The sequence below is a fragment of the Nicotiana attenuata genome, unplaced genomic scaffold, assembly GCF_001879085.1.
Source record: "Nicotiana attenuata strain UT unplaced genomic scaffold, NIATTr2, whole genome shotgun sequence".
In the NCBI taxonomy this organism is placed as follows: Eukaryota; Viridiplantae; Streptophyta; class Magnoliopsida; order Solanales; family Solanaceae; genus Nicotiana; species Nicotiana attenuata.
Genome location: NW_017671346.1, coordinates 125,199 through 141,631, shown reverse-complemented (window position 1 = coordinate 141,631; position 16,433 = coordinate 125,199). Strand labels below are relative to the sequence as shown.

At 31.5% G+C, this 16,433-nt stretch overlaps 3 protein-coding genes across 3 annotated transcripts; 1 reads left to right on the top strand and 2 right to left on the bottom strand.

Annotated features, from left to right (window-relative positions):
- Window positions 1–1,023: 1,023 nt before the first annotated feature.
- Window positions 1,024–3,434, top strand: LOC109207707 (caffeic acid 3-O-methyltransferase-like). Its single transcript, XM_019370680.1, has 4 exons — window positions 1,024–1,517; window positions 1,941–2,251; window positions 2,372–2,436; window positions 2,948–3,434. Exons 1-4 carry the CDS (start codon window positions 1,105–1,107, stop codon window positions 3,245–3,247), a joined length of 1,089 nt encoding a protein of 362 aa, XP_019226225.1. The 5' UTR covers window positions 1,024–1,104; the 3' UTR covers window positions 3,248–3,434.
- Window positions 3,435–6,160: 2,726 nt separating this feature from the next.
- LOC109207700 lies at window positions 6,161–8,333 on the bottom strand. The gene is made up of 3 exons (XM_019370671.1): window positions 8,168–8,333; window positions 6,611–7,478; window positions 6,161–6,461 (listed from the first exon to the last, which is right to left on the bottom strand). Exons 1-3 carry the CDS (start codon window positions 8,331–8,333, stop codon window positions 6,161–6,163), a joined length of 1,335 nt encoding a protein of 444 aa, XP_019226216.1.
- Window positions 8,334–9,591: 1,258 nt separating this feature from the next.
- Window positions 9,592–10,578, bottom strand: LOC109207699. Its single transcript, XM_019370670.1, has one exon. The coding sequence runs from the start codon at window positions 10,576–10,578 to the stop codon at window positions 9,592–9,594; it is 987 nt and encodes a 328-aa protein (XP_019226215.1).
- Between the last annotated feature and the right edge of the window lie 5,855 nt (window positions 10,579–16,433).

The following is a 16,433-nucleotide window of genomic DNA, read 5'->3' as shown; positions in this document are numbered from 1 at the left end:
ACGTGTAGACCTGAGGGTTTGGCAAGAAAAATCGTAGGGCTAGGGGCAACAGGCCGGTAATGATCCTGTCTTGAGATAAGTTATACTACTCCCTCCGTTCATTTTTACTTGTCCTTGATTCTAAAAATATATCTGCAATTTTATTTGTCCACTTTCGCATATCACAAGGAAAATAATATAGTTGTTTTGCCCTTAGCATTAATTACTTAATCCAAATTATTTTTCAAATCCATTAATACTATACTCGAATTAATATGAGTATCATGGTAAATTATATACTTTATTTATTACGTTTTAAGAGGTGTGCAAAATCAATAGTGGACGAGTAAAAGTGAATGGATGAAGTAATCAAATATTAAGCAAAAAATCTAGTATTATAATCTCTGCATGGAATGAATAAATGCATAGCATAGATCTTCTATACAATATGTATATTTTCATCAGAATTTGTGATCGATGTTTCTTCTCGAATACAGTCAGATCTTTCTATAACAATATTATTATATAACAGTCATTCACTATAAAAGTCAAGTTTTTTAAGGAATAATTTTTATATTATATTATAATATATGTTCTTTATAACAACACTTAGCTATAACAATCAAAAAAAATTCGGAAATAAATGAGGTTGTTATAGATAGGTTTCGCTGACTCCAACAAAAAAAATACAAGAAATATCTCATCTTTAAAAACTAATACTGTCATTTAATCTTAGCTATTCAAGATGAGTTTAATGCGTCGTGTCAAATTAAAACTTAATAAAAAACGAGAATCGTTCATGCTACTTTTACATCACTCCATGTTAGCAGCCTATAAAAAGCAAGATAAAGCTACTTCTACCTAACATACCCTTATATACCTTCATTAATATTAGGCTTATTAGTCAAAAGATTAGGCAGATAGTTCATTAAGGGAATGGAACTGATGAAACTAGAAAAGGTTACTTTCACTCCCTATATATATATATATATATATATATATATATATATATATATATTGGACCAAGAACATGTGTAAATAAAATTCATATACTACCCCGATTTTTGCTAAAAAAAACAGACCGAACGCCTTCGAGTTATTAGCTCGTTGTTATTAGTTCAAGTAATGGACATGGCTTTATCTATGGATAAAATTGTTATATCCAATGAAGAGGAAAATTCAATGATGAAGGCTATGCATCTTCCTACTGGTTTATTCCTTAACATGGTTTTGAAAGCTGCCATTGAACTTGGCTTGTTTGAGATCATAGCAAAAGCAAATAGTGAATTATCTTCCTATGATATTGCATCTCAACTTCCCGCAAAAAACCCTAATGCCCCACTTATTCTTGAAAGGATTCTAAGGTTTCTTGCTAGCCAATCTTTTCTCACTTCCAACATTTCCAAGGATGATGATGGACACATTCACTCATCATACAATTTGACACCTTTGGGCAAAAGCTTCATCTCCGATAAAGACGGATCATCTTTTGCTCCTTTTTTACTACTGATGACTGATCCAGTAGCTGTTAATTCCTGGTACAGTTTCATATTTTCTCATATTTCGTTCTTTGAGTTTCACTTCTATATACTAACGTATAAGAATTTTGTACTATCAAGTCATATACTTGCTACAACAAGACAAAATATACTTATTGTCTAACATTTTTGTACGTTGTCAGTCTATTTAAGTTAAATCCTTGTTTCGTCATGTTAAAGGGAGCATTGGCGTAACTGGTAAAGTTGTTGCAATGTGACCAGGGTGGTCACGGGTTCGAGCCGTGGAAACAGCCTCTTGCAGAAATGCAGGGTAAGACTGCGTACAATAGACCCTTATGGTCCGACCCTTCCCCGGATCTCATGCATACTAGGAGATATTAGTGCATCGGGCTGCCCTTTTCCTTTTTTCGTCATGTGATTTGAAATCTATGTTGATTGGATATATTTTGACTTCTTGTTAAGGTTTCATTTGAAAGTTGCAATTCTAGAGGGTGAAATACCATTCAACAAGGCTCATGGAATGCATGCATTTGAATACCATGGAAAAGATAGTAGATTGAATATGGTGTTCAATAAAGCTATGCAAAACATCTCTTCCATTGAAATGAAGAGAATTCTTGAGTCTTACACTGGCTTCCAAGGGGTAAAAGAGGTAATAGATGTGGGAGGTGGACTTGGGGTATCATTAGCTTCTATAATTTCCAAGTATCCTAACATCAAAGGTATTAATTTTGACCTACCCCATGTCATCAAAGATGCTCCTATCTATGCAGGTAATTTATTTCCCTTAATTACTAATCATATTAATTGAATATATTTTTTTTAAAATTAAAGCTGTATTTAATTGATATTGAAAGATCAAATTAAGCTTCAATTCTTGCTTGTTATATTAGGCATAGAGCATGTTGGAGGAGATATGTTTAAGAGCATTCCTAAAGGGGAGGTAATCATTCTGAAGGTAAAGTATTCTTTGTCATATTTGTATGGATATTTAACTTATATACACCGGTATTGTAAAGATTATTTTATATTAGCTGTGTAGTTTAATCTTTGATAATAACTTATATTTGTCATTTTTACCAAGTTACTATTTAATACTTATCACAAAATTTCCTTGTAATTTTCTTATAAGTGACTTGTGTATATATTTTTTTATATCATCAGGTTAAGTCTTTTTGTGACAAACATGATCTAATAACCTAGAAAAATAAAGAAGAATTAACTTAAATAGCCGCCTACCTAAGCTCTTAAACTTAAAATAGCCAGCAAAGTATAATATATGTATAATCCATGTATATTATGCATATAATCGTATATAATTATTGTATAATTTACGCATACTGGCTAGAAAAAGTAGAAAGTAAATTTGATCGGCTATTAATGTAAAAGTCCCGAAAATAAATAGAAGCAAATTATAAAATTATATCGATAGTGATTTTTTTTTTACACTGTCAATGTATATGTTGTAGGCGATACTTCATGATTGGGATGATGATCATTGCCTGAAAATATTGAAGAATTGTTGGGAAGCTTTGCCAGAAAATGGGAAGGTTGTGGTAATAGAACAAATACAGCCAGAATATCCAGAGAATAATCTTCTTTCTAAGCATTCATTTAGTACTGATATGTTAATGATTACTATGCTTAATGGAGCGAAGGAAAGAACAAAGCAAGAATTTGAAGCTTTAGCAAAGGAAGCTGGATTTTCTTCTCCCAAAATTGCATGTCGTGCATATTATTGTTGGGTCATGGAATTGTACAAATGTTAGCTATTATATTTAGTAATTGCTTTAAAATTTCTGTTGTAATTAATAAGTCATGATACAACAAAACGTTGGTTTATGTATTTGCTTGTAGTATTATCCAAATATTTGGTTGATATTTGATGTTAAAAGTGTAACATGTTTTTCCATGAAGTTCCTAATTGAATAAAGGGAATCCTAATATCTTGGATTTGTTTTTTTCTTTTAATTATCTGTAATCTGGAAAATACTTTTGTTGGTTGGAGAGTTAATATATATATATATATATATATATATATGTTGGTGAAATTACAAGTAATTACAGTTGAAAAATAAGATGAATAAAAATAAATAAATATTATTCAAGCTGAGGCGCGGATATCTCGCTCTCTTTAAGGAGATTCAAGCCCACTGCGGTAGCATCTTCACCGGTCCAGCAGTAATACTCTTGACTTGTCCCCTCCAGGATACAACAACCCGAGAATGTCGTATGACTCGAACAACTCTGGACAAGTTGTTGAGTCCAAAGCTCCACCAAAAAGAACACCTTCCTTCAACAAAAATAATATTCTCTTTTGTAGAGATTAAGTTGGAGACTTAGGTTTTCTCCTTCTCATAACTCTCTTTTTCACTACACCAAGTTTACTTTTTTCATACAGACTACCATATTTTTCCCACACCAAGCACAAGGAAGAAACACCACTATTTATAGGTGTAGAATCTCTTCCATAAAATAAATAATAAGATAGTGGGATAATAAAATAGTAGAACATTGGTTGGTGGTTACAAAATATAATCTTTAGTGGGTAATTAGTGGTAGATCATGGCATTAGTGGTTTCATGAGTTACACCAAAATAATGACCACTTTCTTGCCAATTTATAACCGCTATCTCACAAGAAATAATGCACTTTAATATTATAATTTTAATATTAAAATGCACTAACACCAACATTATATATATATATATATATAATACTACTTTATTAAAGATTGATAATTTTGTTTATTATACATTGGTGAAAGTTCAGGTAGTCAACTAACCAAGGATTACTTAAGAGACCGTTTGGCCATGCATTTTTTTTTATATTTTTCGAAAAGTTTTCACTTTTTTTTTTTTTTGGAAATCAGTGTTTGGCCATAAAATTTTTAATTTTCACTTGAAGATGCATTTTGGAATTTTTCGAAAATTTTAAAAACTCCAAAAGGCAGTTTTTCAAAAATTTCACTCAAATCACTCACAAAAATTCAAAAACAACCCAAAATAATACTCATGTCCCAACACAACTCTAATTTTCAAATACCATTTTCCCTTAAAAATAATTTTACTTTTTTCCGAAATTTTATACTCAATTCTTATGTCCAAACGTCCACTAAGACTCCCCCTTAAAGATCGATAATAACTTTAGCGTACTGAATAGATTTTTGATGAAATCTTTTAGTATAAAAATTTGATAATAATCTCTAGATGTTGGTTAAAGTAAATGATACGAAGTTAGAAGTTGAGATAATTGAGAAGGAAAATGACTTCCGCCCAAAAGTGAGAAAAGTATTTCCCCCTTTTCACTAAAAACTGGTTTTAGTGTACGTGCGTTGCACGTGTATTTCGCGTCAATCAGTATAAAATATATACAAGAAAAATAGATTATTGTATACATATTGAAACAATATCTTCTTAGCATACAAAGATGATGAATTTAGTTGAGTTATTTATATAATATTTATAATTATAATATCTTGTGAAATAAGATATAAATATGTCATGTTGTTGTATCTCGTCAAACATCTCTTTGGAATACAAGTAATATAAATTTCGACTATCAGTTAGACCAATGACACTATTATATTACCTCACAATTTGTCAAAATGGTTATTTCATCAAAATGTTATAAACTTAACTATTGGATATAAATAATTTACCTGATTATATATCTGGTAGATGCGTCGCTATATCCCCAAATATATATTTCTTCAAATTCTAATATACTATATAATACACTTTTTCATAAAACTCCAGTCACTTAATTAGGCCAGTCTTTAGGAAGTTGTTCTTTAAATAAATTTTCTTAGATCTTCATCCAATGATATTAATTAAATAGTTAGTATTATTTTTCTTTAAATGTTAACAGCTTGAACAATTAAATAATAACTTAAATTTTTGTAAAGGAGATCTAGTACATTCCTAAGATCACCCTACAAGGAAATAATAATAGTTTTTATTAATTATCAAATAAAGAATACAAAAAATAGTGAAGCTTTATAATTAATGGCAACTTTTTCACAATTAATTTATCATCAAGATTCTAGCATCAATATTTTATATAGAAAAGTGAAGGTAAGTTACTTTTATGACAAAACTGATTATAAATTTAAAAACTTGCTCAACATAAAAAATACGTAGAATATGGTAAGAATTATATATTTAAAGATCAATTTTTCTAATTTAGAGGAAGGTTTAGTAAACAATATTTATTATGACCGTACATTACTAGTAAGCATAATCAGTTTTCCATTTCCATGAAGAATAATAAATAAAATATGATTTAATTTGTCAAGATTCTAAAACAAATATTTTAAGTAGGAAATAAATTAAAGCTATTTTTTATATAACAAAGAGATTAAAAGTTTTAAAATATGTTCTATTTTTTTCCTCGGATTAAGTCTTACCCCCCCCCCCCCCCTTTCCCTTGTTATCTATATATCTATTTTTTACATGGTGATAAAATTTATTTTTTGTAACCAATGTAATATTCGTTCATATAAACGCAGAACCTTTCCAACTTTTTTTTTTGGTAAATAGAATTTTTTACAAAGCAAGTAGATGCTGACCATCCACACTCTTGTTTACATCAGTCCTGTAGTCTAAGTAAAACAAGTACTTTGACTAAGTACCCAAAATCAAAAAAAATAGACTCCTATACATAGTAAGAGAGACATTCGCCTAAGGATAACAATTAAGCTTTTCGAGTGCTTCTTGCCAATGCTGTATTAATCGGCCTCTCGTGTGTATATGGATTGCTATTTCCTTGCAGATGCTGCTAACAGTAGTTATCCCACCCTGGAATCCGAGTTTGTTCCTTGCTCTCCATATGGTATAGATCATCATACCAAAGACGCAAGTAACAATTGCCCAATGTCCATTCTTCTTTATAGCATACTGACTTATCCATGCCACTTCACTCTGCCAATCTCGTATAGTTCTATTATGTCCAAGCCATTTTTCAGTAGTCTCGACCATACTTCTTTAGTCATAGTGCATTCAAAGAAGATATGATCAAAGACTTCGTCCGCTCGCTTACAGAAGATGCATTGTTGGGGAATATGAACACCAAACTTCCAAAGTCTATCAACTGTAGCTAGTCTCCTTTGCAATGCTAACCAAAGAATAAACCTGAATTTGGGATGTAGATTTGGTTGCAAAACAATACCTTTCCAAGGAACTTTTGGGAGCTGGGGGAATTGCAGTCTATACAGCTTCTTGATACTAAAAGAGTTACCCTTCTGTAGTTGACCTAGTCTGCTCATAAGATCACCCTGCAGACCTTGAACTTCTCCAATGAACTTCCTTGTTTCCAGTATTTTACGAACCACCCAAGCTGCATTCTTGGGTATTGGCATGTGCTCCAACATGTTCTGTTTAATGTAGAAGCTATGAATCCACCTAATCCATAAACATTCCTTCTTTTTTGCCGCTGCCCACAAGTGCTTTGCTACTACAGCTTTGTTCCAATAAACCATGTTCATTACATTTAGACCTCCTACAACCTGTGGTAGGCAAACTTTCTCCCATGAGACCAGTGCCTTTTTAGAAACACTTGATGTACCTGTCCACAGGAAAGATCTGCAAATAGCCTCCACCATCTTCATTACTTTTTTTGGTAGAAGAAAGATCTGTGCCCAGTATGATTGAATCCCAAACAGAACTGATTTGATCAGTTGTACACGCCATGCATATGAAAGTAGACTTGCTGTCCAACAGTTAATTTTCTGTGTGATCTTCTCTACTAAAGGCCAGCACTGAATAATGGAAAGCTTCTTGGATGCCAAAGGAACCCCCAAGTACTTGAAAGGCAAAGTACCTTCAGGATACCCCAACTCTTGCAAAATATCCTGCCTCTGTGCATTTGAAATACCAGCTAAATAGACAGAACTCTTCTCTGCATTTGCTTGAAGACCAGAAGCCTCATAGAACTTGAGGAAAGTCTGCTTTACCAGTCTAATAGACTGAATATCAGCCTTACAGAACATAAGCAAGTCGTCTGCAAAACAGATATGCACCACTAACAAGCTTTTTACACCTGGGATGAAACTTGAATTCTTTATTTTTCATCAGTTGTGCAAACTCCCTCTGCAAATATTCCATAGCCAGGACAAAAAGATAGGGCGACATTGGGTCCCTTGCCTTATCCCCCTTCTTCCTTTAAAAGGTTTTGTTAGACCACCATTTATATTAAGAGAGTATGACATTGATGAAATACACTCCATAATCCAGTTTTTGAACTTATGAGGAAAGACCAGCTCTAACGAAATTCTTTCCAGAAAGCACCACCCTAAGGTGTCATACGCTTTCCTCAAGTCCACTTTTAGCACACATCTTGGGGAGATTCCTTTCCTATTGTAGCCTTTGAACAATTCATGTGTGAAGAGGATGTTATCAGTGATACTACGACCCTCAATGAATGTTGATTGTGACTCCCCTACTAGCCCTCCGATGACCTTGTTAATTCGAGCAGTTATAGCCTTTGTGATTATCTTGTACAAAGTAGTGCAACATGCTATGGGTCTGTAGTCTTTGACATGGCTTGGATTCTGCACTTTAGGAATTAAGGTCACAGCAGTGCTACTAACTCCTCGATGCATTTTCCCAATTGCAAAAAACTATTTTGTGGCTTCACAAATGTCATTCCCCACCTCCTGCCAATGCTTAGTGAAAACTCGATTGGAAAACCATCTACCCCTGGGGCCTTTTCATGTGGCATATCTTTAATTGCATTTAGAATCTCCACCCTTGTAACTTCTTGAACCAATTCTTCTTTCTGTTGGAGTGTATGGCATGGCCCTTGGTGTATGACTTCTACATTTGGACATCTGTGAACATTTCCACCTCTCCCCATGAGTTCAGTAAAGAAAGAGATGAACATTTCCACAATGGAGTAAAGCTGACTTATACTGAGGCAATGAAATTATTGCTTGTCCTTAATTTTCATTGTGCATGGAAATATTTTGAATTTGAATCACCACAAGCAATCCAATTTGCTCTAGATTTTTGCTTAAGAACTTGTTCTTCAACATTACTCCATTTCTCAGTTTCTGCCAATGTCAACCTCTCTTGATCAATCAAGTTCTGGTCCAAAGGATGAGCCATAAGTTGATTCTGGATTATTTCTAGCTTGTGTCTTGCCTGGTTCAACTGGTACTTGTAAGAAGCCATGTAAGTATTCAAGTCTTTTAGATCCACCTTCAACATTTTTAACTTCAGCCAGATTCTCTGCATAGGCTCAACCTTTACATCCTGCTTCCATACCCTTTCAACTATCCCTTTGAATTCTAAGTGCTCCATAACTGATCCATATAGCTTGAAGGGCTTGGGGTGTATTCCCCTCTGCTGATTACTTTGATTACACTGGATTAATATAGGAGAATGATCAGATACCTCCGGATTCAAAACCTCTGCTTCAATATGGTTGTATTGTTGTAGCCATTCAAAATTTCCAAAGGCCCAATCAATCCTGCTATACACTCTTTTATCAGGTTCCTGTTTGTTACACCAAGTATAGTGCCACCCTAAGCTCTTCACCTGAGAAAGCTGTAGAGTATTAATCATATCCTGAAAGACCTGGGTCTCAGCTTGCGTAACTGGTGTTCCTATCCTGTCATCAGTATGAAGTACATTATTGAAATCCCCACTAAGCAACCAGCAGACCTGGATATTACTCCCTATCTGAATAAGCTTTCTCCACAGTTGGTTCCTTTGGGTACTATCATTGCTTGCATAGACTACAGTTACCATAGCCTTAAATTTGGAATTATTCTCATGAATTTCACAATGTATAAACTGATCATCAATCACTAAAATCTGGACATTTACATTATTCTTCCATAGCAACCAAATCCTACCATTTGGATGTGCATTATAGTTGCAACATGCACTCCAGTCCCTTGCCACTTGATTCATAATTCTAGCAGCCTTTCTCTCTTTGACTCTTATTTCCAAGCACCCAATAACATCTACCTTATACTTCCTCAGAAAGAGCCTAAACTCTTTCTGTTTATGGGGCTTATTTAGTCCCCTTACATTCCAAGTACATAGATTCATTTTTGGGTGAAGCTGGAAGGGCCAGCGTCCCTTTGTATTGTGTCAGTGTCAACCATCTACAGTATTCCAAATCTGTTACTAGAGCTGATTGATGCAACTGGAGCTTGTTGGACAGCCTTGCCCTTACCAATTGTTCTAGTATTTTGATCATTCTGCCCTGATTTCTCAGATTTGTCATTAGCCATTTGAGTACAGCCTTCTGGCATAGACTGTTTTATCACTCCTGTTTGCATCCCTTCTGTCTGTTTTCCCAATTCTCTTTGACCTCCTAATTGACCAGTTTCATTTCCCCTATGCTCCTTTGGTAGCCATTGTAGATTAGTTTTGTTCTTATTCCTTTTCCGTTTTGGTTGCTCTTTGAATTCCTTCTCCTTTTCCAGCTTTTCTTTCATCCAACATTCATTTGAATTATGTCCAAATCTGATACAGTCACAACAATATTTAGGTTTCCAATCATGTTCAATTTGCTGGTTGATTATCCCTCGTGGCGTTTGCATTTCAAAACTATCTGGGAGAGGATGTGAAACATCAGCTTCAACAAGCACTCTTGCATATGATACCTTCTCCATTTCAGCAGTAATTCTATCTGTGTATAGAGGCTTCCCAACAACACTAGCTAGCTTGCTCAATACTTCTATGGAACAAAACCCCAATGGAAGTCCCGAAAATTTGATCCACAAAGGAATAACACTCATACACCCAGGGTCAAACTTGAAATCCATACTCCAATGTTGCAGAATCAGAGGTTTATTATGGTAAGTATAGGGTCCTGCTTGTAAAACCAAATCCCTTTCCTCAGTGTTTTGGAACCTAAAGATATAGTAGTCTTCATCATGATAAAGTATTTGGGGTTTTTCAACAAAATTCCAAACATTGGTAATGTAATTATCCATGGATTTCTCATAAGGATTATCACCCAACACGTACTCAATCAGTGCTGTACTCCAGTAAATTTCCCGTTCCCTTGTATCCTCTGCATTAATTTGCACAATGAATGTACCATCACGTATAGCAGGGGGGACATAATTCAATGTCTTACCCATTTGTGAGCTTCAATTCTTCTGCACTGTAGGTACTTCTTCATTATTTCCAATTTTCTCTGAAGGTGCTGTTGCTGAAGGAATTTGTACAGTTTTCTGCTGTTGAAAATTGCAGTCGTCGATGAATTGTCTCCCTATTTTCCTTCACTGCAGATTGTTCCCCTTCACACTCAATTTCCTCCATAATTGGTTGGAATTTTTGTGGTAGAAAACTCCCAAACGTCAGTGGTATCAATTTCTGTTGAATTCCGGTGTCCGGCGTAACTGTCGTTCCATCAATTTCCACGCCTTGAGCTGGATTGTGAAAGACTGTTGGTGCACTTCCCATACCCGTTAGCCAACGCCTAGGTTGAGATTGAGCTGGTGTTTCCATGTTTCCTTCATTTTCCTTTACTACCGTCGGTGATGGAAGCTTCTTCCTTTGTCTAGCCATGGCAGAAGCGTACGTTAGCTAAACCTTGCTAAACGTGCGCCTCTCTCTCCCTACACCCTAAACCTTGGGCGCTGCTTTGCTATGCGCCATTCCACCTTTCCAACTTTGTACCAAATTAAAAGACAACAGAAGCAATTATCTTGTCTTAAAAGATATGGCATTGGTAAATAGAATATGGTTATATGGCATTGATAAATAGAATATGGTAGTTGAATGTATTTTCGTTGGACAATTAAATCAACGTATAATGGTTGATTTTAAATTTTTAATAGTTTTAGTTAATTTAAAGGTCCTAAATCTTAGGGAGATAATTAAATAACTTTTTTGTCTGATGTGAGCTCTAATTATAAAAGAGTAAAAAAGACGAACACATTTCGCTAAGGGCCTTTAAGCTTTTAATGTAGTATAGATTTTTAGTGTAAGATTTACATACAGTAAACTCTTAATATTTTTAAAGGTTTGGACTTTTTACCTGATTTAAATAAGAAAAATTTTATTTAATTTTAAACTCTTAAACATAGATTTGTATAAAGTAAACTCTTAACAGTTTTAAAGTTTTAAATGGTAGGGCTTTCTTCATAATTCAATAAGAAAGATTTTAATGCGTAAAATTTTAATTATTTTAAACTATTAAATATTTAAAAAATTAACTAATTGACTATTCGACAAAATTATTCTTATAGCACTTGACACATATTCGAAGAACTGCAGTTTTTCTTTATTTATAAATGAGACAAAAAATCATTAGTAGTATTATTCCATTGGTAGTAGTATTTTAGTGGTACTTTAGAAGTAAGAAATTATATAATAGGTAATGTATCTCTTGTTAATGATTGGATAGGGAAAAAACTTGGTAGAAGTATGATTGTTGGTGAGTTTTTTTTTTTTTTTTTTAAGTGATTGATATAAGGCAAAAGGTTAATTGATTTTAAAATCTAAATATTAGGATTTTCTACCTAGTTTATCTAAGGAAAGATTTAATACATAAAATATAGTAATTAACTTTAATTTCAAGTCCTAAATATTAAGAAAATGGTTTAAATGACTATTTTGTCTAATTTAAAATTAATTCTTAAAGAGTAAAAAAGGCGAACGACATTTCGCTAAGGGCCTTCGTGCTTTTAATATAACTAGTTTTAGTGTACGTGCGTTGCACGTGTGTTTCAGGTCAATCAATATAAAATATATACAAGAAAAATAAATTATTGCATATATTGAAACAATATCTTCTTAACATACAAAGATGATGAATTTAGTTGAATTAGTTATATAATAATTGTAATTATATTATCTTGTTAAGTAAGATAAAAATATGTTATATTGTTGTATCTCGCCTAACATAAATAAAAATAAAAATAAAAAGGTTTTAAAAATATTGATATTGATAGATTCTTTAAATTTACATATCTAAAGACTACTTTAAAAGTACTATAGTCACATTATTTAAAAAACTAAATATTTAGAAGGCATATAAAAATTACGACAAAAAGAAAAACTCGTTTAACTATCAAAATTCGAATACTGTCATATAAATAAGGGCAGATGGACTATGTATTATGTTTTACAGCTTGTTTGGATGGTCGTTACCTATTGTATCGTATCGTATTGTTACTTTAAATATGATGTTTATTTTGGTTGTTACTTAAATTTTATTGTATTGTATCGTTAAATCCATCGTTACGTAACGACGGAATGTGCCACTTTATATAACGACTGATTTAGTATGGTTGCGTCATTATCTTGTCTTTTTCTCTCATCTTACCCTTTACTATTATTAAATTATTTAATTTTATCATTTACCCTACCTTTTTATATAGTAAATTTATCCCGTATCATAATCTTTCTTTATAATATTGTAAATTTATTATTCATATTGCTGGTGCATGATATCATGAAACAGCGGCAAACGATAGAATCTATCCAAACATTGTATTCATCAAACGATACAGTACAATACAATACAATACGATACGATACATTATGAAACGATGTGTAATAACCATCCAAACAAGCTGTTAAAGAAATAGTACATGATTGAAGGATAAGAGGATCTGTCAACGCTAAAGGATATGTTCATCCATAAATAATTGCATGAGTTATAATATTCTTTGTTTTAGTGATAAATTAACGTTAAATATAATTTTATAAAAAAGTAAGGACGATTCATTTCTTACATCAAATTAACATGAACCTTGACACTTTTTAAGAAGAAATTAGGTTGTATTCAAAGAAAAAATTATAACATGAAATCTAGTCTTAGTGTACGTGCGATGCACGTATGTTCTGTGTCTATAATTAATAAGTGTACATAATGTAGAATAAGAATGAATTTGAGATAACAATTGACGTCAAGATAGATGCAATAATTATTGGTATTGTAATAACGGATAGACGCTGACAGTACTCTATAAAATAACATACAATCTTCAATTCCCGTGAATTAAAAAATATGGTGAACTACAAAAGAACGACAGTATTTTAATATAAAAATGGAAGCTCAAAATCAAATTTAAAGTGAGTGGCAATTAAATTTAGAGGCTTGAACATATTTATCTTAGTCCTAAACTTGTACATATTTTACTATAGTTATTTGCGACGGAAAGATGTTGTTATACTGATATTAGAGAACCAATTTAACCTTATTTAAATTAAATAAGAGATCGGTCACTTTAAATTTTATAAATTGTTAAAACTTTATAATTAATTAAAGAAACTCTGTTTCCTTATGTCATTATTACGTTACAAAACAATAAATTAGAATCCATCGAATTTTCCTATTTTAACATATAATTAACGCATGTAATTTTTTTTAGTTTCACGTTCTCAATTTCTTTTTTTGCAAGAGTAAAAAAAATCTTTTAATTGATTTTGAAGGTCTAAACCTAATGCCAATAAGAAAAGTTTTAATAAACAAAATTTTATCCGATTTTAAGTCCTAAATATTAGGAAAATTACTAAATAACAATGTTGTCCAATGTAAAATTTATTTTTAAGAGGTAAAAAAGGTGAACTGCTTTTTATATTTGACTGTAACGTGGAAGGAATTACAATAATATTATATTGTTCAAAGATAACAATAAATTTATGTAAAATAATTATAATTTAATTGATTTTAATTACCAAATGTTAGGAGAAGAATCAATATTCGCGATTTTAAGTCCTAAGTATTAGAAAAATTACTAAATGACAATGTTGTCCATTGCAAAATTTACTTTTAAGGGGTAAAAAAGGCGAATCATATTTCGTTAAGAATCTTCGTACTTTTAATATTTGACTGTAACGTGGAAGGAATTACAATAACATTATATTGTTCAAAGAGAACAATAATTTATATAAAATAATTATAATTTAATTGATTTTAATTACCAAATATTAGGAGAAGAATCAGTATTTTGTTGGACATATATGTGGCTAGAGTGGAGCTCTTTTTAAAAATTAGCGACAATGATTTTGGATTTTGTTTTTTCTTTCAAACATGGAGAATTCTCTTTTGACCCAAAATCTCAAACAGTATAATCTTTTATTGTTAAACGAAAATTAAATCGGATGGGAGAAAAGAAAAGGAAAAGAAGGTAGCCTCAAAGATTTTGAAAGAAACTGCTAAATAAGAAAGAAAACCTGCAGATTAGTCATAGAAATTCATATTGATACTACATTAGTCTTTAAATATTTCTTTAAACGTGTAACCTCTTTCAATCCAAAATCAGCTTAATATTTTATTCCTTGAAAAGTTGAATTGGATGAGAAAAGAAAAGACTTTAACGGAGAATAATTCTTCCAAAACCCATATATCGGAAAAAAGTTTAAAGAATTCACCTGCTAAGGAGCAATACATATATCGTTGGCAAAGTGCAATAGATTAGCAAGCCTTTTTATACTATTAGATCAAATAATATGGAAGGAATAAAAATTATATTACATAAGTCAAATAAGGAAAGAATTTATGTAAAGAAAATCATAGTTGATTTTGAATTCCTAAAATATTTAGATTTCCTACATAGTTTAAATAAGGAAAGCTTAATAATTAATATTTTAGTTGATTTTAAACTAATAATTAACTCACAAATTATCCAATGTGAAGGCTATTTTTAATGGACAAAAAAGGCGAACGACATTTTGCTAAGGCCTTCGTGCTTTTAATATAAATATAAATATAAATAGATAATTGGAAACAATTTGATTACCTCTTGAAAAATACATTTCTCTTTTGTTTAACTTAGACTTAGATTTTAAGAATTGAAGACAATTTGATTATTTCTTAAAATAGTTTTTTTTTCTCATTTATTTATCGTAAGATTTTAGGAATGTATTTTTCACCTTCTTTTATTTATGTTACAAAATTTAGGAATGTTATATTTTTCTTTCTAACACTTACATCAATTATTTTACTCTTCATAAGTTTATGTAGTTACAATTAGTTTATTTCTTTGTTATTTAAATTAGGAATTACTAAACACTTTGAAAATAATTTTGTTACTTCTTGAAAAATAGTCTTTTTTTATTTGTGTTGTGATACTTTTTTATTTTCCCTAATAAATTATTTTGACTTTTTTGACAAAAAAAAAGAAGGAATAGGACATATTTCAAAGAAATAAATTTAGCAACAAAATTTTATAGGAGAATCCTTTGGTGCGTTTAGACGTCATAAAGAGGAAAGTTTTCAAAATTTCTTTTTTTAGTTTTATTTGGTAAGCAATGTCTTCGGGAAAAAAATTCTCACTATCAAAGTAGATAAGTTTCCTTCTAAAGGATTTGAAGGAATTATAGGCGGAAAGTACTAAATATTAGGCAAGTAATTAAACGATTATTCCTAAATATTAGGAAATTAATTTAATAATTATTTCTAAATATTATGAATATATTAAAATGACTATTTTGTCTAGCGTGACTTCATTTTTAAAGGGTAAAAAAGGCGAACGACATTTCGCTAAGGGCCTTCGTGCTTTTAATATAATATAGATAATATAGATATAAATATTTTATATTAATAACCAAACACATAAAATAACTTCTTTTTTTTCGTCATACCAAACACACCAAGATGAAAATAAATTTGGGAAAAATCAAGATCATACCAAGAATTAATATATACTTGGTCGGTCGCCAATAGTAATCAAACTCTATAATATGTGATTACATCCTTGATAATGTTTGCATGATTTGGCTTCAAGAAATCTTTAGAATGCTTTCAAGCACAAGTAGGGCTTTAGATTCTTTTTTCTTTATTTTTTTATTTTTTTGGGATCAAACTAAAGTGACTGAAAATTAAGATATGATTCATCCAATATATAGAGAGTTCAAGTAGTGGATTATTTTAATTCAATTCCTTTCCCCTAATATGGACTACTAAACTTGTAGCTTATTTAAGGTTTAATTTACTGCTCGTACGTCCACTTGTTAGAATCAAAAATGTTTTTGTCGTGTG